We start from the raw sequence: 25,260 nt of genomic DNA on the forward strand, positions 1-25,260 counted from the left end.
GATCGGCAGATTAAACATCGCATAAGCAATTGATTATTTAAACATGTACTACCTTACTTCAACTTTTCGTATATGAGGTGCATAATTATTTTTTTAAATCAATTTGAATACAACTTCTATATGAAAAGTGTCTAATCTGAAAAATGCCACTACAATCTTCAATTCCGATACGGCGGTTATTATCGCTAGTATCGCTACTATCGTAAGCATCGCTTCACTTTTGTCATCCCTAGCCCCACCTTGCAGTTGGGTGTGTGCAACGAACTAATTTGTTTTTCAGTTGTTTATAGTTTGTAAATCTAGTTTTTCTTTCATATTGTAAATAAAGTGCCTTCGCAATGCGCAATTTGGGCAAACAGCAGTCGCAGGACACCACCGACACAAGTGTGGAGAAGGGCGACTACCCGCGTGCGACAAGTGAGTGACGCAGCCAACGTTTGTTGTTTATAGCTGAACAAATAACTGTATTTGCATGTGTTTGTGTGTGCCTGCAGATGGAGTCGTATTTGGAGCAATTGTCACCTTTGCCAGCTTCTTTGTATTGATGATGTCCTTCTGCTCACCGTATTGGATCGAATCGTATGAGGAGACACGCAGCAGCTTCAAAAACATGGGCCTCTGGCAATACTGTTTCAAGAACTTTGTCTATCCGAACTACCAATTCCCCAAGCAGTTCACAGGCTGCCATTTGATCTTCTCGCATGTAAGTAGCTCCACTGAACTAAATTTGATAAGTGTACTAAATTTTGCTATTGAAGCTAAATGAGTATAGAAATTATCTAATACTATTAAGTGTATTAACAGTAGCTGTTGCTCATAAACAACTCTACATGGGTAATTTGTACTAAAACATGATATTAGTTATATTGTACTAAGTGTTGCTCTAAACTGATCTAAGAACTGTTCTATTAAGTTCTAAATATACCAAGCGCAGCACTTGTTGTACTTGACTTCTATGATACAATAGCTCGCATAATACTTAATGTAGTCATATGTTCATCTAGGAGTTCTGATCTCACATCTGTACTAATGCACTAATTTTTCTCGATTGCTCTAGGATTATTACGTGATACGTGAATATCTGCTGCCTGGTTGGCTGATGGCCGTGCAGGGCTTTGTAACAATGTCGTTCATCATAGTCTTCACTGTACTGACGCTGCTCTCGCTCACCATCACTCGCTTGCCCTTGAAGCCTGTGCTGCAGTACGAATGGCTGCTCGTACGCTTGTCCTACATAGGCACAGCCGTGTCCTGTAAGTAGATCGTGTTCCTATATGTAGATATAGATTAACTGTTGCCTATTGCAGCGCTGTTCATGTTCTTGGCCGTCTGCATCTTTGGCGGCTGTGCTTATCGACGCGATTGGCTGATGTATCCGAAATTCAATGTGCTTGGCTGGTCGTACGCCTTGGCCGTGGTCACCTTCATGCTCTTGGGCCTGGCTGCTCTCATACTGCAGCGCGAAGCCCGTCAGGCCTACGAGGCACGCGGCGAGCAAAAGAATCTGGTGATGCAGATGGAAATGCAAGAGCCTGGCTATCAGCCACCGCGTCATCACCATAGCCAATCGCGCAGCCTGCAGGGCTACATATAGTTATCAACCATATGCAGAAGCTTTGTATTCAACTTAACGCAACTCGACTTCAATTTAATTCCATTTACAACAAACATTTCGAAACGCCGTCCAAGCAGAACGTTTTCTGCATACTGAATCTCTTTTATTATTTTTTTTTCTTCTAATTTAAACTAAGTGCCTTTTGGAATTTGTAGTGCAAACTTGTATAATTAGTTATATCAGTCCAAAAACCGTCCATATATATATAAATATTATATATACATTGTAAATCTGCCCAATTCGTCTATCAAATCAGATTCGAAGTCATACAACTTGTGCATTTATCTCTATTTACATTGATTGTATCTATAGATCTGTGTCTCGACTATATATATATATTTACTAATTATCTTCAATTTAAACATATCTATTTATACACAAATATTCAAACATTTACTGTAAGTGCAAAAAAGTTTTACAAAAGAAATAAAATTCACAAAATACGATTCCAAGTTTGATCTATTTGATATTTTATGTTTGATATATAGTTGGTATAGGTATGCGTCATAAAACCATGTTCTGCCTCTATCTCTCTCTTACTCTAACTCTTTTTCTTATCTGACCTCTGTCATAATTTTACTGATAGTAAAAAAACAATTGCCAATTGGAGCACAAATCGTTGCCGCTGTCGATTGCCATTGAATATTCAGTTCAAGCTGCGCGTTGACTAAATTCGGTTGTGACACAAACAATAACAAAAAAAAAAAAAAAAAAAAAAAAAAAAAAGAAAAGAGGCGTGAGCCCTTCATCTATTTGTTAACTTATTTTTCTGTTTTGTTTTCTTTTTTTTTTGTTATTGTCCACGTTGGTCTAAACGTTATAATGCGTGGTCTCCTTTATCTCTGCTGTTGGCTAGTTATTTCTGGAGAAATTTGTAAGACAAACAATTCTAAGAATCAAACACGCACCCACTCATATATGCATACATCCCTATAAATATATATATTTCATTCATGGGATTCTAGGATCTTCCTGTGGGAGTATCGCTTGCATTTATCAAAAATTGATAATTTCTTTCTTACTTTATTTCTTACTCTCTCTTCCTTCAACTAACTCTCCTCGCTCTCCAAGAGAGACAGAAAAATTCACACTAGGCTTATTTCTTATCTTGTTCTCTGCCATATTTTCTCTTATTTATGTTCTTAATGTGCGCTTTCAAATATTTTGACTACCTCAGTCATTTTATTCTAGGAAAAGCGTAATCTCTAACTCTCTCTATCGCTTTCTCATTCTATTCTAACGGCTTAGCCATAGACCGGCAAGTGTTGTAAAAATTGTTTTTGATTTCTTATTTGACTGTGGAAATATCTGAATTTTTTAATAATCATTTATATGCTGCATATAAAGATAATGTTATCAACAGACGAAATCTTTATTATATATACATACATATGTTATCGGAACGATCTATTGTAAACTAACGTTGTAATAGCAATATGATATTGAGTACTGTCTATCAGAGAGATATATGAGAACAAGAGGGAGAGAAAGTAAGAGAAAGTATGAGAGGATATAGATGTAGATCTAAATTTAGACATATACGTATATACATAGATATAGCGAAGGGAACGATACAAAATTTGACGGAGGTATATGACCTATGTATATAGCTTACGCTAAGAAGAGCGATATACTCCCAATCCTCGGTGTTAATAAATCTGCAGATCTCTATTGATATATGGACATCCATCTGTCTGTATAACTTATCCGGCTACCCTTCCGACTTATCCGCTTCATTCACTACTTTATTGGGTAGTAACCATATATATATATATAGTAATACAGAGTTACAATAGATCGATATGTTAGGGCCCCCTTACCTACCCAAGGGTATTCAGACTTCGATGTTCGTAGATAAATGCATGCCGTGGTTCTTAATCATCGGCTGTGTCGTGTCTTGCCACTGTGACAGAGCGGAAATTGACGTAAAGAAAAAACAAGCGTAATAGATACGGCGGCAAGGCCAAAGGCGTCCCCGCTTTTCTAGTGGACGGGCGAGAGGGGAGCAAACTTTTTGATTACAAGAGTTGTCAAGTGCGCATTCGACACCCCCTCCCCTTCACTTTCACTCTCTGCCCCTCTCTCATTTGCAGCTACTAAAAAGGCTCTTTTACAGACGCTCAGGTGCCTGAATCGCGCATTATCAATGGAACTCTGGCCAGCGTAGCAGACACGAAGCATATGGTATCCATCAGGCTAAAGAAGAACGATCGCAACTTTGGCAGCGGCCACATCTGCGGAGGCTCTTTGATAGGGCCCAACAAGGTCCTAACTGCTGCCCACTGTTTGTTCAAGTGAGTAAAAGGAGGAACTAGGGGATAAAGTCTTGTTTATCCGGATGCATGCAGAGAGGAAAGAGAAACTATGGAATATCAACTAAAGCACTATGGCAACTATAAAGATATAAACAGTATAGTATCTATGGCGAGAGAGATGGGGGGAGAGGGAGTACCTTATGATATCAAACTTCATTCCTTAGGCGCGTACTCACATGTATAGAGTAGATGCATTTAGAGTAGATGGAAAGTCTATGGGAGATAAGAACCGTATTTCCCCTTTTTTATCCGTATCAGCCATGGGATATAAAGAGAACATATACAGAGAAACTATAGGCATATATAGAACGAAAACTACTGGGAGCCTGTAGGGAGAGACCTATTGTAACTAATCGGATCATGGGTTTCATCCAACTTCATCCGCAGCTCCTCGAAGAAGCGCTATCGCAAGGCAAGTGAATTCGTAGTCGTGATGGGCACCCTCAACCGCTTCGAGCGCAACAATGGAACAATTGTGTCCGAGGTCAGCTCCATTGCCTACATGAACACCTTCACCACGGAAAGCATGCGCGACGATGTGGGCGTCATGTTTCTGCGCACCGGCCTCCCCATCAATAGCAGCCACCCGACTGTGGCGCCCATTCAACTGGCCACAGAGCCGACTCCTTCTGGGGTCACCTGCCAAGTCTCCGGCTGGGGACGCACCAGCCAGGTGAGCTGATTGCCTTAACCAGCTATTGAATATTTCAATGCAGTAGATATTGAATATTGAATATTGAATATTGATTGATATCCATTGCATTATCCAAGCACCGATTTACTCCCGTTGCAGAGCTCGCTCTCGAATGTGCTGCTCACTGCCAATGTGACCACGATTCGTCACAAAACCTGCTCCACTATCTATTTGGGCAGCCTGCTCCCAGGCATGCTCTGCGCTGGGCAGCTGAAAGGTGGGACGGACTCCTGCCAAGGCGACTCCGGCGGACCCCTGGTCTACGATGGCCGCGTGATTGGCGTTGTCTCTTGGGGCTATGGCTGCGCCGAGGCGGGTCTACCCGGCGTCTATGCGGATGTTCATTATTACCATCAATGGATCGAAGAGCGCAACGGCAACTCCGCCCTGACAGCTCCAAGTCTGACGCACTTGCTCTCGCTGTGGTTCGGCTGTGCCTTTTGGCTATGGTTAAGGAGAAAATAAACTATATTCTAGCTGTAATTGAAATAGCTTTAGCTGATTATATGCTTAATTGGTTGCGGATAAATACCAGATGATTGCATACTAAATATCCGGATTGATGTATGACGGCCCAACAGCTGCGGGCAACCGTCCGGATAGCCTAGTCGCTGCTGTAGCTATCCGGATAGCCGCCTGGAAGTCATCCGCGGCTTTCAGACATATTACTGAAAGCAGGGGCCTTTAGTCAACAAGCAACATTTATTTACAGTCAACACACATAGATAAACGGATTAACGGAATAAAGTTTGTCATAGTTTGGCCAAAAGTTATCTGAATAGCCAGATGATATATCAAGCAATTGCAGCTTTCTGGATTCGTCGAGCAATTACAAAAAAAATTGAACGGATCCAGTTAAAAATTCCAAATTGTTATCTGGCAAACCGGATAAGTTTAGCAATTGCAGTTGCGATTGCGTCGAGGGGGACTCCCATTGGCTTGATGCAGTCTAACTATATCCGGGCCGTAGGCGATGTTGGGCAGTCTACGGGACTGGGCCATTAGCAGGGTGAAGTCACGATTGGAGACAGCATTCTCTATCCGTTCCATAACACGGCCAACGAGCAGCTCAACCGCCTGCTGTATGTTGGCTCCAGTGCAGGCGCTCGTCTCGATGTAGGGCAGACGATAGCGTTGAGCCAGAGCGGCGACCTGCTCCCGGCTGACGACACGCAGCTGCAGTAGATCACATTTGTTGCCACAGAGCACTACGTCCGGATCTTCTGTGTAGGCGTGCATGCGAAGCTGTTCCAGCCAATTGGTAATCTCCAGAAAGGACTTCTGGCTGGTCAGATCGAAGATGAGTAGAAAGCCCATCGCATCCCGATAGAAAGCCGTCGTCAGCGAGCGGAAGCGCTCCTGTCCGGCCGTATCCCAAATCTGCAAGTGGATGCGATGTCGTCTACCACGTGAGCTGTAGACCTTTGATGAAATAAATAGATATCAGATTGGGGAGGATGGGAGGAACGCGATAGATGGATGTTGCCGCTCTCTCACCAGCCGCTTCTCCCGAAAGTCGATGCCAACGGTCGATATGAACTGCGTGTGGAACCTTCCGTCTGTGTATTGATAGAGCAGGCAGGTCTTGCCCACGCCGGAGTCACCGAGCACCAGGAACTTGAGCAAATAGTCGTAATCAATGTTGGCGGTCGTCATTCTGCCAACAGCTATCCTTCACCATCCCAGAAACCCATCACCCATCACCATCCTGTTGATGAGAGCAAATTGGAAGAAATTGCTGTCACAAGAATAGTTAGAGCCAGAACGAGGGTGAGGGAGAGAAGAGAGGGAGTATTGATAGCGAAAAGAAAGAGAGAGATAGGGGAGAGAGGAAAACAATGGGCAGAGAGTTGAAAGGAAGGAGAAATAAAGAGACAGATGAATATTGCGAAAGAGGTGTGGAAGGAGAAGACCTGGTGAGGTAGAGCGAAGAAGAGAACGATATAGAAAGAAATTATTATAGATATGGGAACGAGATAGAGACTAAGAATGAAGAGAAAAATGAAGATAATAAGTTGAGAAGTCGAGTGAGGCAAAGACACGATGCTGCTTCAAATAGAAAGGGGCAGAGACCACCTGTTCTCTTTCGGGCAAATCTTAGCTAGAGCTACAAGATACGAGAGGAGCAAAGAGGAAAAAAAACATCTGTTAACTGGAGAGGAAGATGGATGAGCTCTCACAACTGCCATTAGATTAGTGTCCTGTCAATAAATAGGCATACAAAGTGGTTGCTGTCGCAAGAACATCTTAGTTGGAAATCGGATAAAACTTTGCAAGAGCAGAGCGGGAGGGATGAGAGTTGAGTGAAAGTTTCGGCTTTCAAGGTAGGAAACTGTCAAGAAGAGAGGACAGGCCTGATTGAAAGCACCAATTTCGGAAAATGAGGAGAGCAGAGAAAGCTGTTGTTAATCGAGCGTGAGAGAGAGAAAGAGAGAGAATGGGCGAAAGAGCAAGAACGAAGGGTCAGCAGGAGAGGGGAACGAAAAGTGACACACCGGAAGCTCATGTCAAATATTGCCCAAAGAAAAAGACAGTGGCTAACGGGTGGAGAGGTAGGTAGAAGAGACGGAGGTAGACAGTTAGGAAGCTGCTGTCAAATATTTGCAAACTCATTAAATCTCGATTTATTGATTTTCTGTCTGTTGCGCCTGAAGCACCGGCTTATGAAGTCTATATTCAAATGTAGATTGAATATGCTTATGGAAATATGTTCTCTATGTGTGTGTGAGAGTGTGTCTGTCTGTGTTGCGGTCTTGTGCCGAAGGTGTTTTGGCAGCTTAGGGTTGGTGGGTGGCTTGAGGTTACGCTTTAGCACGCACCCAAGTTCATTCAAAAATTTCAAAGCTGAAGGTATTTCCAAATATTGAAGGCTTTGCCATAATTAGGGCGTACGAATGAAGGCGTGGCAGAGACGCCCAGGCGCCCAGATGCAAAGCGGATTATGTTGGATCGCATAATAATTGCCTAGACTGCAGATGGAGTGGCTTTGAAGCTGAGAGCTTAGCGTGGCTCAAAAATAGCACCGCTAAAGAGAGAGAGAGAGTGCGAACCAGAGAGAGAGAGAAAGATAACCACTGTTTTTTGGGAAAGATGGGGGATGGGGACGGGATTTTCCCTTTCAGAGCAGGTAGACACCGTAAAGGGAGAGGGGCCTACGGCTGATGAGCCCTGTGTGATAGGAAGCAGGACAGGGGAAAGGCGAGACGCACTGAACGAGTGCTTTGACGTGTGGTGTTACCTTTTAGAGCAACACCAAACGCCAGACAGAAAGGGAGAGGGAAGTAGAGAGAGAGAGAGAAATATACTAGAGGAAAATGAGGCAAAGCCTTTCCGAGCTGCCTTTTCAGTAACACAATAAGCAAATGCAGCTTATTGAGTGAAATTATGTTTTTTCCAAGGCAACTAATTAGCAAAGAGCTTCGTGTGATTGCTGCAGCAACAATAGAAATAGAATGAATGAGAGAGAGGGAGGTAGACGGGAAAAGGCAAATTGTGTACGCAATTACAGTGAACGCTCTGTTAGAGCGAACGGCTAGAAGGAAGTGAATGCATGTATAAATTCCTTTCACTTAAAGAAATAATTTAAAAATAATAATACATAATATAGGAAATAATTGTCCTTTTTAGCACGACAATTTGGCTTATATTTTGTTATATTGTATGAAAAAAAAGAAAAGAATGTATTCGTCACATGATAAATCCTAAATCTTGGAATTTAACAGAGTGACCGGTTTACAAAATATGTACATATATCTATTATCATACACCATACATATGTAGGCGGACGGGCGGAGAGACGTACAAGACTAAATCATTTAAGCTTATCGCAATGATCGGGAGTACATGATTCTCTCTAAGGGATCTGCCATGGCTCCTTCTGCCTGTTACATACACTTAAACAAAACTGTTATACTCTGATTTCCGATATTGAGTGAGTGCAGGGTTTAAAGCAGAAACATTAAGTGAAATAAATATTAACTAGAGCCTAGGTCTTCAAATACTTAAAAAAAAAAAAAAAATAATAATAATAAAAATAATAATAAATAAAAGTATGAATAAAAGCCAATAATGAAATATTTTAAAAATAATTTCGCGAAAATGTAGCACAGTTTTTGGCGCTGCATATTTGCCATTACCGAGAGGGGGCACGCAGTCCTGACTTAATTGTATTGTTGCGCGCAAAATGCTTTTTACTGTAGCAAGGCGCTAGCATACACCCACACACATGTAAGATACATAAGTAGATGGGTCATAAGCCAATTGCACGTGTGTGTGCATGCGGATGCTCGCAATTAAATAGCCAGCGCATGTCTGTGCGTGTTAGTATATGGTCTACATATGTATGTATGTGTGAGTGTGTGATTTGCATTGTGGCTGGCTACTTGTTGCAATTGTTGTTGGCATTGAATGCGAGGACTCTACACGTGTAACTGTATACGTAGGAGGGTGTAGCTGTGTATCTGTATGCATGTGTGCGCGCGTGTCTGTGTGTGTGTGTGTGTCCGTTTAAAAATAAGACACAGCTAATTGTGTTATGTTCGTAGAGGAGACTCAAGCAGCAGCACTTACCTGGACTACGCATTGTACATTTAAGACTTGGGCATTTACTTTAAGTTGTGTAAATGCATTTCCGTTATGATATGTTAATTGGCGCGTAAATTCAAGTGATTGTTTCGTTAATAATCGACAGAAAAATTAAATAGTTGCACTGTTTTAATTGATATGTGAGTGAGCTACTGTGTACTAACAGTTATTTATAGCACGTGCGTGATTTGTTTACAGTGCTGAGATACAGCATCTACAGCATCACAGACAGGACTAATGGAATGCGGTGCGTAGACAAACGCAAACTGTTAGGACCAAAAAAGCTTCAAAGCTATGCGCGGCAGCCAGAGATGTGCGCATGGAAAGCGTTAGATATCGACGTTATCGATTGCATTTCGATATTGGGAAGAATGTGGATGAAGCGTCTGCAAATTGCATAAAATTAATCGCATGCAATGCGATATTTATCTATGAATAGCATTGGCCAGCCAAATGCCCTACAATCGATAAATTTTTTGGAGAGTGCTTTTTGAATTTTCATCAGCAAATAGCGATGTCGCGCAAAGGCGCGCATTGCCTTTAGTTGAATTTTACGAGTATGAGCAACAGCGGCTGCTAATTTATTTTAATTTATTCTTTTTTAAAATGATATTTGATGTTTAATTAACAATGTTTTTCATATTTTTATTTTTCCTTTAAGAAAAAAACACTTAGTTTTTAAGATTCATGCTGTAAATATTAAATTTTGTTTTGCTTCTTTTCATTCAATTCGTTTTCTATAGCAGTTTTTGTTTTTTCTTTTGCGGCTAAATTGGATTTGTTCTCATTTCATTTTTATTTAGTTTTTCTTTTTGTGAATTTGTTAGTTTCTTCTACAGCTGATGTCAAGTACATTTTTGCTTATGATTTGCTTATATGCGTTTATTTATTTTATTTATCTTTCTATGACTGTATTTCTAGGTTAACCATTTAATACGAAATCATGTCTATGAAAATACAGCATTCATAAATGTATATATATATATATATATATATATATATATGTATATATATGCATACATATATAATTTTATATATAAATCTATATACCCTTTTTTAATGCTTTGCAATGTGAAACTGAAAAGTTAAATCGAAATCGAAGCTTTGTTTTTGTTTCTTTTCTTTTTTATAGTACATGTTTTAGACATTATAAATATAAATGTTTTGCATATATTAAAAAAAAAAGTTTTCATTTTCGGATAAACTAAGAGTAATTTACATTTTGAATAGAAATATGCTAAAAACCATAAACTGCATTAACAATATGTATATATGTATGTGTTTGTGTGACTGGGTGTGTGTAAGTATTTTTTATTCCTTTTCGTCAATGTTTATACAAATTGATTGAATGTTCTTTCCTTTTCCAGCTTACGCACAAGCTTGTAGTCAAGCGCTTGTGCTTATGTATGCATGTGTGTGTGTGTGTGTGTGTTGGTGTTTGTGTAGGCAAACAGAAAACTGTGATTCTGTTAGTGGCAGAAGATATCTCTGCCTAGTTTTTTCTCTTATAGGAATTATGCAACAGCACAAATACATTTGCATGTTTTATTATTTAAAACGTTTTTCTTTTATTATGTTTGTTTACAGTTAATGCGTGTGTGTAGCTTCTTTTACTTCGCAAATGAACCGTTAGCAAATCCAAAGTGAATTTAAAAGTAAATGCAAGTGCAATTAAAACGATAAAAATCAATACAAATTTATAAGAACAAAAGCCTTTTCCTTTTCCTTTCCACGAAAAATCATTTATAAGTAGGCGTGCGTGCGTATGTGTGTGTGTGTGCATATAAATATATGGATCATGCGTGTGTGAGTGTGTGTATGCAGAGGCCATGCATTGATTATTAGTGTAAGCAGCAACAACGCACGCGCAACGCCGCAGTCAACAGAACTGAATTACAGAGTGTGAGTGTGAATATAACAATAAGAGAGTGTGAGAGTAAGAGAGCGAGACGACATGCTGAACACTGCATGCATATGATCGACTTGCTGCTGGCGGTATACCAAGTGAGCGGCAGAGAAAGATAGAGATAGGGAGACAGGTTTTTGATGAGTGAGTGAGTGAGTTGTACTGTCTCCTAACGGCTTACGACTGAATTTGTTTTCTTTTTTCCATTTTCGTTTTGTTTTGTTGTTACTATTGCTTTTGTTACTTTTGCGATGCAATTTGCATTTGCATATTTGCTTACGGTTATTTTTGTTTTTCGATTTTTTGTTTTACTTTAACAATTACGTTATCTAACCATGTGTCCTTTATGTGTTTGTGTATGCGTGTGTATGTGTGGGTGTATATATGTTTACATAATTTTGGTAGTTTTCAATGGCCAAAACAAATTAAAAATTTATATTCTTGCTCATTTGAATTTATATTGTGTGATTTGCAGTTGCTGCTGCTGTTGTTGTTGTTGTTGTTATTGCTGCTGCTGCTGCTGTTGCAGTCTGAATATAGTATAACAGAAAATTATTTTTAAGTTCAAATGAGCAATTATATGAACCAATTGTTGTTAAGTTTTTAGAGAGTGCCACAAATGTTTGTATTTGCTTTTGTTTCTGTGTGGCTGCTGCTGCTGTTGTGTTCGTTGTTGTTGTTATAGTTGTTGTTGCTGTTGTTGTTATGGCATTTAGAGGTAAAACTTGCCCAGCAACAGACCAAAAAAGGCGGCAGCAATTGCAATGGCTATATAAAAGATCGGAATCTGTTTCTCAGCCAGAACCGGAGCATAGGGCTCATTGATCTGCTTGGCGGCCGGAGAGCTACGGTAGCGTGTGACTTGATCCTATATATAAGAAGAAGGAAACATCCATTATGTATATGTGTAAACACTATGATTGTATCAACTTGCCTTCAAATGTAGAATCTCTTTTCGCATTTCCCCATTCAAGTCGCGTAGCTCCTTCAGCTCATTCGCCAGGACTGCGGCATATTCCGCATCGGTCATATTCTGTGATTAAACAGGTATATATGTAAATTAGTTGCAAGTCTTTGTCAGTATGATCCCATACACATACCATCGGAGCGGACGACACAGTTACATCGCTCTTGAGCGCCTCACCAGAGCTGAGAGATGCCGGCGCATTGGTGCCCACGCTGCCGCCGGCACTGGCCGAGCCGGCACCGCTGACGACGGCGGCGCCGCTACCACTATTATTCTCTGCATTGTCCTCCATGGGCGGCATTTCAAATACGCACCTAAGCTTGGCATCCATAAGCTGTTCAGGTTCCAATTCCTTCCACTGGAATGACAAACAATATGCATGCAGTTAGAGCGAGCGAGACACAGAGAAGAGGGTGCGAGTCCCCCTCTTGGATGGATAGGAACTACAGCTGCTTACCAACTTGTTTAAATCAGTCAAATCCGCTTCGGGCGGTGCCAGCACGCTTTGCACCATGAACTTGTGCTTGTTCTTCTCCTGCTGATCGTACATAAAAGGCTGCAGGCAAACTACATAAAGCAGAAAGAACAAGATTATAGAATCATATTTAGATTATCAGTCGCGTCGCTCTACTCACTTTCCACCTGCGTCGTACGATAAGACGCAATCCTTCCAATATTTGGACGTACACAATAGCGCTTTGGAGCGGTGGTCTTAATTTTGAAGACCAGTGTCCTGGCCGAATTGTTTTTCAAGGTCATGATTGTCACCACTGGTCGATTGAAAGGACCTGTAAAATGGACGAGGATAAATGAAATATTGCGGTATATATTTATGTATTTATATGTATATGCAAGTGTTTTATTATAAAACTTAATTGAAAATATGTGTAAATAGGAATTTGTGCTCTCAGCACTGTCTTCACTCTGAACTCAGATCCCGCCGTAGCTAGTTGTAGCTCTACTTTCCTTTTACTCGCCCGCTCTCTTCTATTAATGTCCCACTCTAATAATATCCTTTGACTATTAGGTAAGATCCCGGGGTGTCATTACCCTTTCGCACATCCGCTCTCTGGCTTAAATATCCTTTTAAGTTTCCCCAACAAACCGACTCGCATCAATGCTAAAGCTCTGCCCTATTGCGTCATTCTAATTGGGTATATTCGCTACGTGCGAAACGGGCTTTGTTTGCATAAAATATTATTCGATTATTTTGCCAGCTGTTTGGCTATGGGTTCATTCATGTGAGCTGTGGCCTAGCCTTCCTATTCAGCCAATCCGTGTATATAATATATATACATATGGTATATAGGCAGCGCCCGATAATCTACTTGTCAATAAGACGATTCGCACCTGACATCACCCGCATATGCATATCTCTTTTTATAGGGTATTCTAATGTTTGTTCACTTTAGAGCCATCATTTTTGGCTCTTCATGTCAAATTAATTGAATTAAAAGCAAAACACACTCACACATATATGCACATACAGGCGCGCGCATGCAAACACACGCACATAGCAAGGCACAGCAAAACTTTTTTGTTTGGTGATTCTGATTTTGTTCTATTTCCAAGGGAAATTCATTCAGTAAGACAGTCGTATGAGTGTTATATAGGCCACGTATGTATGTCTTATGCACGTGTGTGTGTGTGCGGTCTGTCACCGAAGATCGTTGGGGAAATAGTTAACGGCAGACGACCATGCCTGTATGCGTGTGTGTGAGTGTGTGTAATATGCACTAGCACATGCTTTGACATATGTATGAATGTACAGTGAGCAAAGGCTAACTATGTACGTGGTCAACATGAGGGGCCAGTGTTATTTGTGTCTAGCTTTTACTGCATTATAGCCCACTGTGCGCGCAACACAAATCAAAGCGTGCTGTCATATGCATTGTTGTTGTTGCCATTTGGCCAAAATTCAAAAAGTAAAAGAAAAGAAAAAATGGCTTATGAAAAGCTGTTGAGTATAAAAATAAAATGTTAGCCAAAAGACAGCGGCAAAGGTTTCAAGGGAGACAGAGAGAGAGAGAGAGAGCGCGTGTAATACGCAGAGAGCGCAAGAGTGAGAGAGGAAGGAAGAGTGGCGGCATTTCCAAAATGAAAAAGACGCCACGGCCGCTGCCGCTGCTGGCAGCAACATGCCAAAACAGCCGCACACACGTACCCTCGAAAATATGTCAAAAAACAAAAGTGATACAACAAAATTATTGATAAGCTGTGTAGAAAAAAAAAAAGCAAAACGTACAGTGCAAAGTGAAGAGAAGAGAGAGAGAGAAACATGTCGGCAAAGCGGCCCTGCGTCAGTCATGCATTAGTATGCGTGTGTGCGCGCGTGCATGTGTGAGTTCGTGTGAACTTTGCAGTTTGCTCGCTCGGCCGCCGCAATTGACCAGCGGCAATGTTTACAATACACATTCAACTGTCCATCGGTGTCTTAAAAAATAGTGATCGATATGCCGCCGCACACACGATAGTGGCCTTCTCTTTGTCAAGTCCAAAACAAAACAAATGCAAAGGAAAATGCAAATGCAAATGCATAAATGCAGATAAACACTCGTTCGTACCTATACATGTATGTGGCTGCGGCTGTTACCGCTTCTGCTTCTTCTTCTTCTAATACACAATACGATTCACACGAACAGCCGCACACATACGTACTCAATATATAATATACATATACACTTACCAACAAAGCGCAACTCATGCTCTGGCTCAATGGTCAGCGGAGCTTCGAATTGTGCTGTTTTATTCATTTTGTGGTTGTTGTTGTGCTGCTGCTTCTGCTGCTGCTGCTACTGCTGATAATAACTAATAGTTGCTACCGATTCCTGTCCGTCCACAGAATTGCTGCTGTTGCTGTTGTTTCCTGGCGAACGATAATTAAATAAATGCAATTACTTGTGATTACATTTTTGCCCACTTACGTTTTCTATGGGCCTCTCTGTGTGTATGTGCCTTATTTGCGCTATTCCGTTTCGATTTTCGGAAATACTTTATAATATTCAAATTCGAATGTGAATTCTTATTCTTATTTTTTTAGCTTAGCACACTTTAAAGATTTTTGATTCGACTCGACTCGACAAATTTTGCTTTCGATTTCGCTTGTTTTTTTTCTTCTTCACTGCGCTTCACGTCGTCGTCGTCGTCGCTCACTCTTGTCTTCGTCGTTGCTTTGGTTGTGTTTGTGTATATATATATGTGTTAGTGTGTGCCTGCCTGTGCTTGTCTGAGTGGCCACCAAAAAATATCGGTAAATGTATGCGCAAAAAAATTAAATACACGAGGTTGCTGCGTGCGAAAAAAAAAACCGACGATCAACGTGTGTTGTTTGCAATTCGCGCGAGCCGCTAAATGTGTAATATGTGTTTAACAAATGTTTGGCTTTCCTCACTACGTTAATTCACGCACTTCTGCTTCCGTACTTTTCAGCAGCCAAAACTTCGTATGCAAAAAAAATTCAGTCACCGCCGTCATACATGTTCTGCAAGACGCATGCGTCAGCCAAATAGTGTACCAGACCAGCCGGTAATTTGAGTTGCCAGATCGATATAAAAACCCGTGTGATAATTCTATCGCATCATTGCAACCATGTGTTTTGTGTGCAAATAATTAAATTTTAAATTAATAATAAAATAAATTCTGTAAGAAGCAATGACTTTCTTTCTTTTTATTTACATAGTTATTCGTATTTTGTTTATTCATGTTTCGGTATATATGTAATTCATTTTATTGCAGCCCTGTGCTGTAAGAAAATGGCAGTACGACGGCGAATTCATAGGCGCCACCATTTGAAGTCTTGATATACGAGAGTTGAAAGGAGTTGATTAGTTGAGCTGACAATTAAAACTCTATTTATTTGAATATATTTTATTTATTTGTGTTCACATCGTCTTTTTTGTTATACATATCATGTTTTTTTTTTTTTTTTTTTAAACAGCGTCAAGCTGCTCCCTTGATGTCTTAGGTGACAAAATATTGACGGCGAATTCATTGGCGCCAATATCGAAAAATGATAGTGTATGTGATTGTGTTCATGTGTATTACAAATGTTTCTGGCTACATATTATGCTTTATGTATATTCCTTTCACGTGTAGCGTATCATAACAGCCTTGTTGCTTAGGCGACGATTTCAATGGCGCCATAAGTCTAATTTAAAATTTTGTTGATACGCAAAATTTTGCGTTATACTAAAAATAAGTGTACATAGTTTTTGATGTAGAACTCTCAGATGCGGTTGGCTAAAGCTAGACTTTCAGCGATAAAGCGCTGTATGAGTGCTTGGCTCCTAACGCCAGTGGGACGAAGTAGAACTTTAAAATTCGACATGGCGGAAAGTATATTTTCCGGATTCGCGATTTTTGGCGCGCGCAGAATGTGCTCAATGAGCAGCGGATACTTGCTGGGGTCGGCGTGCTGAATCATTTCACAGTAGAGCACTTGCATGTAGCACTTAAATGTAAAGTTGTACGCATTCTGAGCCCTGTCTGAGTTCATGGCATCCACCTGATCAGAGAAACGCTGCAGCACAGCCAAGCCAAAATTGAGACGAATCGCGCAGCGCAGCAACTGAATCGACTCCACAGTCGATGCCACGCTAAGCAGCTGCAAGAGTAACAATTTAGTACATACATACATACATACATACAAACATACATACATACTTATATATATGTATTTATTGCAATTACTAAAATTGCTTTAGCTCACCTTGGTATATTCGCTAATCGAACGCTTTGCATCCCTTAGCAAATCCAGCTCCTCGTTGTGCCACAAGTGTTTGTGCTCCACCTTCTCAGCAATCAGCAGGCGCAAGCGCCCACGCAACACTGCAGGACATAGGACAACAACATGAACACAGTTACAAATACAGTTTGGCTGACAGGGACTCACCCTCGTTGCTCGTTATCAAGCGGTTCGCATGTTTTATGTAATACTTCAAAGTTTGGTCGAGCGCTGCGATGCGCTTCCGGTGGAAGTTCTCTGGCTTCGCCCTCAGCTGATCCATGCTTAGGACCACCTGGGCGATGATGTCCCAGTTGGTGCTTCTGTATCTGTGGAATGAGTAGTGCAGAATCATTTGGGCCTTGGCCAGCTGCAGCTGATGGCGCGCTCGGCGCACTGCGACCGCGATGATCGATGATGAGTAACTCTTGGCATTGGAATTTGTCCTCGCCTTGGATTGCAACAATCTATTGAGATGAGAGTGCTTGGACTTCACCTTATCCTTGGCAGTCTTCATCAGCTGCCGCTCCACGGAATCCAGCTGGAGCAGCACTAGCATTGTCTTCTCCACGGCTGAGAAGCTCTTGTTCAGGGAGAACTTGGACAAGGCCTCGATTAGGTCAGCCAAGAAGCGCTCCTGACTTTGCCGGAAGGGCAGCTTCTGCTGCTGCAGCATCAGCGCTGCCACAGGCGTGTCGATCCTCTGCAATAGGATGGGCTGCTCGTAGAGACACAGCAGCATCTCCGTCGAGGCCGTGGCATACTGAGTGGTGGCGCTTTGGGTCGCCAGCTGGACGTCGTTCAGCAGGCTCTTGACGGTCGATTCCATTAGAATCAGAGAGTGGGGCAGTAAACGCTTGATGGTAGTCAAGTAGAGCAGACAGAATCTCTGATGCTTCATGCCCAAACGGGCAAAGTCCAGCCAGGTCTCTTCGGGCTGTTCGAAGCACAGATCGAGGAACTCATTGATTGGGAAGTTGTCCTTCCAGTAGCCCAGCTGATTGTAGAAGAAGATGCGGCGTGACATATACTGTGGCTGATAGAACACGAACTGATGCAGCACATCCAGCTGATCGCGCTTATGCAGCAAGTCCATCTTCACCTGGGTGTCCGTAATGCTCTGGTAGAGCGGTAGCACCAGGCTGTTTATGAGCTCGGTATACGGAGCATTGACATCGGCTATCTCATAGTCATAGTGGTCCGAATCATCGTCGTCCCCACTGGAAGTGCTGGAATTGTTCATCACATCTAGCTGCATATTATGCAAATCCTCCTCCTCCTGCTCACGGCGCCCTGCGTTGCTTGGCAGCTCGATATCCATTAGCTCTGGCTGTGTCTCCTGCTCATTGGCTGCATTGCCTGCATTTGGCGGCTCAGTGTGAACTACGTCCTGTGGACCTTTATAATTCCTTGCCTGTTCCTGCCCATTTGCCGGATTGGCAGCGGCGGTTTCGGCCTTGATCCCGTCCATCTCTTCAACCTCTGCTTTGCGCAGCTGCACCACTTGACCCAAGTGTTCAATCATCAGCAGGAGATGCTTTGCACCCATGAGATGCTTGTGCTTGACCATGCTCTGGACACACTCAGCGCTGCCGAAGCAAATGGAACGGGACAGCAGCTCATCGAGCGCCTTAGACAGTTCCTCGTCACTAGCTTCACCCGACTCGCCGTCCAGAAAGCTGAGCAGCTCGCCCAGGGTCAGGTCGGACAGGCACTGCTCGAAGCTCTGGGCGCCACCCACAAAGTTCGAGAGCTGAGAATTGAGCGAATGATTGAAGAGCGACTCGTGCTCCTTCTGCCCAGAAGCCAGCAGTTGGGTGACCTTCAGGCACCGGTTGCTCACTTGGGCCTGCATGTTGAAGAGCACGTGATCGGACTTCATCTCGTGCCAGGTCATATAGGTGTCCACGCTGATCAGCTGCAACAGCAGCTGGACGGAGTCCATTAGTTTGCAGCCAAAGATCTGCAGCTGCTGCTGAGCCGAGGGCAGAGGAACATTGTCCGGATGCACGGGCGATGAGTGCAGTGCATATATGGACGCGTAATTGGGAGCCCGTGGCGGCTTCTGCAGGCAATTCAAGATCTGGACGACGACATCGAGCAGCATGCAAATCGATTTGGCCAAATAGCGGTTGCGGCCGCTGCTGGTGGGCAGAGCGCTGCGCAGACGCTCTTCGCTGGATAGCAAGTGACGCTGGAGCAGCGCCATCGAGTTGTCGATGATGGGCATTGAGTATCGATAGCAGATTGCGTTAGTCACGGCGTTTAGGGCGCCGCCAATGTACGTGAGCGTATCCACCTTATTCTCCACAAAGTGGCCCAGGACACCGCTGAGACGATCGAAGTATTGAGATGTTAGCCAGGCGGGCCCATAGGCGAAGAACTCGAAGAGCAACTCGTGGAGGCCGCACAGCAGAGCGATGCTCACAGTCAAAACCTGCGTCAACGGCTCCGGCAGCTGTTTGAGCAAATGCACAAACTGCGGGTTCCACTTGGCCAGTTCCAGCTCCTTCTCCTTTTTGCCCATTGCGCTGTTCAGTATCAAATACATTAGTATGCCGCGCAGACGATCCAAGTCAGCAGCAGGATTCACTTTGACCTCCAGATGCTCCTCAGCCTTAACAAGAAATATGTTTTCAATAACCAGGTTATGCTCCAGTAGCACATTTAGCACAACTTCTGCTATTTCCTTGATTGGTTGATCATTGCCTGAAAGGAAGCGAAGCGGCGGCATTTGACGATTTGCACTAATTCATTTCGTAAACGAAAACTTACCACTAATATAGTTGAAGCTATTCAACGGCTTCACAAGGGTATGATAGTTAGTAAGTCCAGTGCGTAGCTGTTTGAAGGGCTCGCAGTTGTTTAAGGCGCGCAAATCTTCCATTATCAAGCTGTTCTAAAATGGAAACGTCAAAACAATAATAAATAAACACGTGAATTCGCCGCAGGCATACAATTCGAAAACAAGTCTCACCAGGTGAGCGCACAGCATACAAATGAATAACAACTATTCTATGAAATCACAACTGCCTACTTGATTTGACGTTTTCCATCAAAAGGTAACTACGTGAATGTTCTCATATATGAACTATCAAAAATATGCATGCACTGCCAACGAGGTTAAACACAGCGATGGCGCTTTAGATTTAGCGTTCATTTAAGTGTTCGCCGCAGGTATGCAAAACAGAAGAGGTTACACTGAATTGACGAACTTGAATTTTTAACCAATAAGGATTGATTGCTGGCCGAATAGATAGAATTTGTTATACTTTACACGTAAACTAATATGTTTATATACAGTTCATGATCATTTTTATACAGAAATTACTAGCTGCGCAATTCCGTTAACTGCGCGACTGTGACGTCGTAGTTGAGCGGAAATTTATGCATTTAAGCAGCAAACAGCTGTGCAGCGGCTGCTGGGTGGCGGCAGACGATCATTTGCCATAAGAAAACTTATCGGTCAGCTGTAGTTCTGGTCAAAGCATATAAACTAAGATGATTCCATTAAGTTTACGTTAACTTTCATAAAATTAAAATCAGCTATGCAATTGCGCTATTTTCACACTAGGAACGCCACAGTTTGAACAATATGTGTATATCGATACATATCACCGGCAAACAGCTGAGTTGTGGGTGGCGGCAGGCGATTATTAGCAATAAGAAAAGGGCCGTCGCCTATCGGACGGCCGTAACGCAAAGGCAAAACCGCGATACTGCGCTGCGAAAAGCTTTGTGCAACGGGTCAGACGATAGAAAAAGAACAAAAATTGGGTCAAACAGAATGCAAATGGACACCAGGTAAAAGCTAAAGCACTGCCAAAGACTGCAAAATTGGACGGCTTGACGATAGCGCAGTGACTGCAGTTGGTTATCATGGAGTTGCGCGGACTGCGTGCCGCTGCCGCTGCCGCCGCCAACGTTAACAGCGGTGAACTGGGCGGCATTTGCATCGGAAGCTCTGCCGAAGGCGGCGTCCAGCGTATGCCAACCAAAGCGGATCTGTTCATGGAACAGCTGAATGCGACAAATGCGAAGAAGGTGGCGTTACTGCTGGTGCTCGGCTTTGTGCTCTACCATGGCCTGCTCAACTGGAACTATGGTGCGCTATCGATTCGCTTTGGCCTATCGGAATAATTCGAATACAGTATTATTTCGTAATTTCCAGGCAGCGACTCCTGCCAGTGGCTGTTGTCCAAGGGTCGCTTCAAGGGCGATAACGAATGGCAGCCCTATGGTTGCATGATGCACAAATACACCTACACGTGAGTTCATACCCCTCTATACCCTGTAGCTTCATTTTTGCAGTAGACTCTTCCTGCTCTTTGCGCTTGAAACCCTAAAGTTTGGCTGTTTATGGTTCCGTTCTCTCAGATTCTCCAATATATTGAGTAAAGCTGTAATATTATATTATTTCAGATCATTAAACTTGGTATATGGGTAATATCGATAAATATCGATGGCTAAATTTGTTTTATCATAATTGGGCTTAAAAGGGGTATTTAAACATGATTGATGTGCCATGTATACCCGCTTTAGATCTTGGTTTCTCCGCCCTAATTGCTGATTCACCAAATGCCAAATTCTTATCGCTCCATATTTAATTATCTCCTTTTTTATAGTGACACGCGACGTTGCTTACGCTATTTGGCGTTTTTCAACAACAAGAACAATTTCGTCTTTATCGGAGATCAAAGCGTGCGACTGCTGTATCAGAGATTTGTGGAGCAGCTGCAGCTGCCACGATCCAATGAATACGACAACAACGGTTCCACCTCCTCCAATGGAACACATTTCGAGGACAAGAAGCTGGGTATGCTGGCGCAATATATACACGCCGAGGAGGTGAGCCCGGCACTGATCGATCGGCTCTATCAGCTGGAAATGGAGAAGAAGCGCTCCTCCGTCTATGTGCTGGGCCTGACCTACAGCCAACTGTTGGCAGGGAACGTCACGGAGGAGCTGTTGCATCAGTACAGCGTGAATCTAACGCTGCTCGTAGCACCGATTCACCGTTTGGTGGCGCAAGCGTCGCGTGTGCTGTGGAAGCTAGCGGAGCGCGTGGACGAGGAGAAGCTGCCCGCGACGTGGAAGCTGGTGCTCAACGAGGACATCGACCGCCTGAACAATGTGGCGCGAAACGTGTTTCGGTACACGGACGCAAGTGTCTGGGAATCGGCGTGGCACATAGCCAACGGCCTACTGGACACTGCCGTCGAGGGACATCGTCTGAGTGCGCACGGCCAACGGCTTGAGGTGCAGCTGCTCTGGAACATGTACTGCAACGACCAGATGAACTACAACGATGGCACCTGCTGCAGCAGCGCCGAGCAACACACGAGCCTGCAGATAGTCGCCTATGCTCTATTTGGCGTGTGCATTGTGCTCGTCTGTGGCATGTGCCTGCGCCGCTGGCTGCTGCATTTGCGGGGCCACACGCTCTACGCGCCGCTGCAGCAGCACCACCAGCAGCAGCAACAGCAGCAGGCGGACAGTCACCTGAGGGGCCAGTCATGCCATCACAGAGATCCCTCGCACTCCCTGACACTGCTCATCAGCGACTACGGCACACCGTTAGTGGCGCTATCCCTGCTGGGCCTAATACTCGCCTACTTCTATCTATGCGATCGGACGAACTTTTTTATGAAGGAGAACAAATACTACTCGGAGTTCAGCTTCTGGATACCCGTGGCCTATGTGTTCGCCTTGGGTCTCTTCTTCACCGAGGAGTCGGGCTTCACCAAAGTCCTGAATCGCCATCAGACGGACGAGCTGCGCGGTTGGATATTGCTGGTGGTGCTCATCTATTATATGACTGGGGCCCAACGGGTTCTACCGATTCACATGCACATCAAGCTCTTAATATCTGGCTACTTCTTTCTAACGGGCTACACGCACTTCACGGACATTTGGCAAACGGGCGGCAGCGGCTCGATGTTTGTGCGCTTCTTCCAGGAGATGTTTCGCCTCAATTTCCTCTGCGTTCTGCTCTGCTTCTGCATGAACCGTCCATATCAGTTCTATTATTTCGTGCCTCTGCTTTCCTTCTGGGTTTGCGTCATTTATTTCGTATTATCCCTGCCGCCTCGGATCACGACCGCCTCGGTCGATGCGTATCCCTTGCACTATCTCTACCTGGTATGCAAATGTATTGGATGCCTGGGCGTTATAACGGTCCTCTTCATGTCGGAAGTTTTCTTCGAGCGGATCTTCGTGACGCGTCCGTGGAAGGCGCTGTTTGTGACAACCGACGATGATATCCACGAGTGGTGGTATCAGTGGAAATTGGACCGTTACACGGTAACCTTCGGTATGATATATGCCGCCTGTTTTCACATCGCCCAGAAGTACAGCATCTTCGACGATAATAACCATGGAAACTTGTTTTCCCGACGCACTTCGATATCGGTGACACTGCTCGCACTTCTGGGCGTTGGCATCTACACGTCCTTCTCGTTTCTGTGCCGCAACGTTCAGAACTGTGAGGAGATACACTCGTATATTCTGTTCATACCAATTATCGGCTATGTTGTGCTACGCAATATCTCGGGCATCCTACGGACACGCTATTCCACATTCTTCGCCTGGTTCGGGCGCATCTCACTCGAGCTGTTCGTGTGCCAATATCACATCTGGCTAGCGGCCGATAGGCATGGCGTCCTGGTGCTACTGCCCGGCTTTCCCACTCTCAACATGATCATCACATCGTTCATATTCGTTTGTGCCTCGCACGAGGTGCATCGCCTCACACAGATCCTGCTGCCATATGCCGTGCCCAACGATTGGCGCTTGGTCATGCGTAATCTGGTTATTTTTCTGATTGTGCTCGTTCCGGTCGCCAGATCCGATGGCATGTTCTAAGTCAGCTGCCCGCACACCCCGTTTGCCTGTCCGTTGACGCGAAACTAGCTTTATGTGCATCCCTCACACATATTCCCTTAACATACATATACCTAATCTAAGACGTGGTCAGTCGACCCGCAATGATATGCTAGTGTACAAGCAGTGCTCTTTACATGCAAATGATTGTAAAGCCAATTGGATATTTGCTATTATTAGCCGTGTATGAATATTATCTGTAAAACAGAATATTTCGCAAGCAGGAGGTTTTTCGAAATCTAATTGTTTAAGAGGCCCCTGTATGTATGTATGTAATCTGAAGAAACCAAAAATTATCAAATTTGTATTATTTAATTGTATAGCAGAGCAACTTGCAGTCGAACACATATTTAGAAAACTAGCTAAAATAAGACCTGAATGTATATTTAAACAAGAATAATTAATATTTGCAATGTCGATAATGTAATTAATGTAAAACTTAACCTCAAATATCTTAACAAACACAAACAAACACACAAAAAAAAAAAAAAAACAAGCCGTGTATTGTGCAGTCGGCCAAGTGTGATTGCCTCATTTTACGATTTAGCTTCCCTATTTTTGTAGCTTTCAAATGCCACTTAAGTGCATACACACACACACACACATCTATACACACATATATATATAACGACTATGCTTTAGTTTTAGGCGCATAAAAAAAAAAGAAGAAAAAAAAACATACATGCACAACATATACTTATGCAAGAGAAAAAGAAAAAGAAAAAGAAAAGGAAAAGCTAAGCAAAAAAGTCCACTTCAAATTCCGAAGAAAAAAAAAAAAAAAAAAAAAAATATGGCTGCCATTGCGAGAGGAAATTTGCGCGAATGTCTTGCCGTGGCTTTGGCAAGACTCCTTCGTTGTCGGCGGTGAGCGCAGCGAATTGCGAATAACGAATTACTTAAGAAACCAAATTTATAATGTAATACTTACCTATTTATGAAATAAAAATAAAACAATTGTTAAGAAAATTCCAGATAATTTAGACAGTGATCTGAACGCTGCGACGGCTGAAGTAGAAAGAACGAATTCTCGAAAAGGAACTCGTAGGCTGTCAAAAATGGAATGGGAGAAACGAAACGATAGCACGATAGAAAAAAGCCTGGAACAAATAGAGTTCCATTGACATTGATTAATTACAGAAAATATGTATGTAGTTAGACATAGCATAACATAGATATATGTATATGTATGTATGCAAGTGTAAGTAAGCGAATTCGCCACACTCAGAAGACCCGCTGAGAATGTCATCGAAATAAATGAGCGTGCATCGCTTAAGCCATGTTAAATGGAAAACTAAACCAAGCGAATTTCATTGGTAGCATAAATAAGTACACGTATGCACGCATGTATGTGTCTGTGTGTGCAGAGACCAAAGCAGACGCGTGCTTGCGAATTCGCCGCATGTTAAGTGTCTTTGATCGCTGTGAATGGCATGCAATATGGCGCCGGCAAAAAAAACAAGTTGAAGCGGCGGTTGAATTAAGCCGAATGAATTACATATATATGTACATATGCATGTATAATGGGTCATGACGTCGTTCTACTAATTAGAACGCTGTCCAAGAAGAGGCGT

At 43.0% G+C, this 25,260-nt stretch overlaps 6 protein-coding genes across 8 annotated transcripts; 3 read left to right on the top strand and 3 right to left on the bottom strand.

Moving 5' to 3' along the window:
• Positions 1–213: 213 nt before the first annotated feature.
• LOC6585729 lies at positions 214–2,067 on the top strand. Its single transcript, XM_002011320.4, has 4 exons — positions 214–417; positions 495–703; positions 1,058–1,253; positions 1,308–2,067. Exons 1-4 carry the CDS (start codon positions 339–341, stop codon positions 1,592–1,594), a joined length of 771 nt encoding a protein of 256 aa, XP_002011356.1. The 5' UTR covers positions 214–338; the 3' UTR covers positions 1,595–2,067.
• A 212-nt stretch (positions 2,068–2,279) lies between these two features.
• LOC6585728 (trypsin alpha-3) lies at positions 2,280–5,107 on the top strand. The gene is made up of 4 exons (XM_002011319.4): positions 2,280–2,489; positions 3,732–3,909; positions 4,318–4,603; positions 4,724–5,107. Exons 1-4 carry the CDS (start codon positions 2,438–2,440, stop codon positions 5,087–5,089), a joined length of 882 nt encoding a protein of 293 aa, XP_002011355.2. The 5' UTR covers positions 2,280–2,437; the 3' UTR covers positions 5,090–5,107.
• A 200-nt stretch (positions 5,108–5,307) lies between these two features.
• On the bottom strand, positions 5,308–9,282 carry LOC6585727 (ras-related protein Rab-27A). The gene is made up of 3 exons (XM_002011318.4): positions 9,194–9,282; positions 6,122–6,332; positions 5,308–6,046 (listed from the first exon to the last, which is right to left on the bottom strand). The coding sequence occupies exons 2-3, from the start codon at positions 6,278–6,280 to the stop codon at positions 5,519–5,521; spliced, it is 687 nt and encodes a 228-aa protein (XP_002011354.1). The 5' UTR covers positions 6,281–6,332; positions 9,194–9,282; the 3' UTR covers positions 5,308–5,518.
• Positions 9,283–10,739: 1,457 nt separating this feature from the next.
• Positions 10,740–15,591, bottom strand: LOC6585726 (vesicle-associated membrane protein-associated protein B). Its single transcript, XM_002011317.4, has 7 exons — positions 15,006–15,591; positions 14,768–14,947; positions 12,717–12,869; positions 12,539–12,648; positions 12,215–12,439; positions 12,049–12,147; positions 10,740–11,982 (listed from the first exon to the last, which is right to left on the bottom strand). The coding sequence occupies exons 2-7, from the start codon at positions 14,832–14,834 to the stop codon at positions 11,827–11,829; spliced, it is 810 nt and encodes a 269-aa protein (XP_002011353.1). The 5' UTR covers positions 14,835–14,947; positions 15,006–15,591; the 3' UTR covers positions 10,740–11,826.
• A 508-nt stretch (positions 15,592–16,099) lies between these two features.
• LOC6585725 lies at positions 16,100–24,787 on the bottom strand. 3 transcript variants are annotated; one of them, XM_015160996.3, is made up of 5 exons: positions 24,618–24,787; positions 19,580–19,703; positions 16,973–19,513; positions 16,790–16,908; positions 16,100–16,684 (listed from the first exon to the last, which is right to left on the bottom strand). In XM_015160996.3, the coding sequence occupies exons 2-5, from the start codon at positions 19,689–19,691 to the stop codon at positions 16,307–16,309; spliced, it is 3,150 nt and encodes a 1,049-aa protein (XP_015016482.1). In that variant the 5' UTR covers positions 19,692–19,703; positions 24,618–24,787; the 3' UTR covers positions 16,100–16,306. The 3 variants fall into 3 exon arrangements, with proteins under 3 accessions (XP_015016482.1, XP_002011352.1, XP_015016483.1); XM_002011316.4 differs by lacking the exon at positions 24,618–24,787 and adding an exon at positions 19,842–19,978; XM_015160997.3 differs by lacking the exon at positions 24,618–24,787 and adding an exon at positions 19,782–19,978.
• LOC6585724 (N-acetylneuraminate 9-O-acetyltransferase) lies at positions 20,468–24,660 on the top strand. Its single transcript, XM_002011315.4, has 3 exons — positions 20,468–20,909; positions 20,976–21,072; positions 21,430–24,660. The coding sequence occupies exons 1-3, from the start codon at positions 20,684–20,686 to the stop codon at positions 23,666–23,668; spliced, it is 2,562 nt and encodes an 853-aa protein (XP_002011351.1). The 5' UTR covers positions 20,468–20,683; the 3' UTR covers positions 23,669–24,660.
• Positions 24,788–25,260: the final 473 nt, after the last annotated feature.

This window comes from Drosophila mojavensis, unplaced genomic scaffold, assembly GCF_018153725.1.
Source record: "Drosophila mojavensis isolate 15081-1352.22 unplaced genomic scaffold, ASM1815372v1 contig_136, whole genome shotgun sequence".
NCBI lineage: Eukaryota > Metazoa > Arthropoda > Insecta > Diptera > Drosophilidae > Drosophila > Drosophila mojavensis.

Coding starts and splice junctions, on each gene's coding strand:
- LOC6585729 (XM_002011320.4), top strand. CDS start 339: ATGCGCAATTTGGGCAAACAGCAGTCGCAGGACACCACCGACACAAGT. Junction 704..1,057: donor GCCATTTGATCTTCTCGCAT/GTAAGTAGCTCC, acceptor CGATTGCTCTAG/GATTATTACGTGATACGTGA. Junction 1,254..1,307: donor CATAGGCACAGCCGTGTCCT/GTAAGTAGATCG, acceptor TGCCTATTGCAG/CGCTGTTCATGTTCTTGGCC.
- LOC6585728 (XM_002011319.4), top strand. CDS start 2,438: ATGCGTGGTCTCCTTTATCTCTGCTGTTGGCTAGTTATTTCTGGAGAA. Junction 2,490..3,731: donor AGTTATTTCTGGAGAAATTT/GTAAGACAAACA, acceptor GCTCTTTTACAG/ACGCTCAGGTGCCTGAATCG. Junction 4,604..4,723: donor GCTGGGGACGCACCAGCCAG/GTGAGCTGATTG, acceptor CTCCCGTTGCAG/AGCTCGCTCTCGAATGTGCT.
- LOC6585727 (XM_002011318.4), bottom strand. CDS start 6,280: ATGACGACCGCCAACATTGATTACGACTATTTGCTCAAGTTCCTGGTG. Junction 6,047..6,121: donor ACTTTCGGGAGAAGCGGCTG/GTGAGAGAGCGG, acceptor ATTTCATCAAAG/GTCTACAGCTCACGTGGTAG.
- LOC6585726 (XM_002011317.4), bottom strand. CDS start 14,834: ATGAATAAAACAGCACAATTCGAAGCTCCGCTGACCATTGAGCCAGAG. Junction 12,649..12,716: donor TCGTACGACGCAGGTGGAAA/GTGAGTAGAGCG, acceptor TGCTTTATGTAG/TTTGCCTGCAGCCTTTTATG. Junction 12,148..12,214: donor CTGTGTCGTCCGCTCCGATG/GTATGTGTATGG, acceptor GTTTAATCACAG/AATATGACCGATGCGGAATA.
- LOC6585725 (XM_015160997.3), bottom strand. Junction 16,909..16,972: donor CTTGATAACGAGCAACGAGG/GTGAGTCCCTGT, acceptor TATGTCCTGCAG/TGTTGCGTGGGCGCTTGCGC. Junction 16,685..16,789: donor CGATTAGCGAATATACCAAG/GTGAGCTAAAGC, acceptor TTACTCTTGCAG/CTGCTTAGCGTGGCATCGAC.
- LOC6585724 (XM_002011315.4), top strand. CDS start 20,684: ATGGAGTTGCGCGGACTGCGTGCCGCTGCCGCTGCCGCCGCCAACGTT. Junction 20,910..20,975: donor CCTGCTCAACTGGAACTATG/GTGCGCTATCGA, acceptor CGTAATTTCCAG/GCAGCGACTCCTGCCAGTGG. Junction 21,073..21,429: donor ATGCACAAATACACCTACAC/GTGAGTTCATAC, acceptor CCTTTTTTATAG/TGACACGCGACGTTGCTTAC.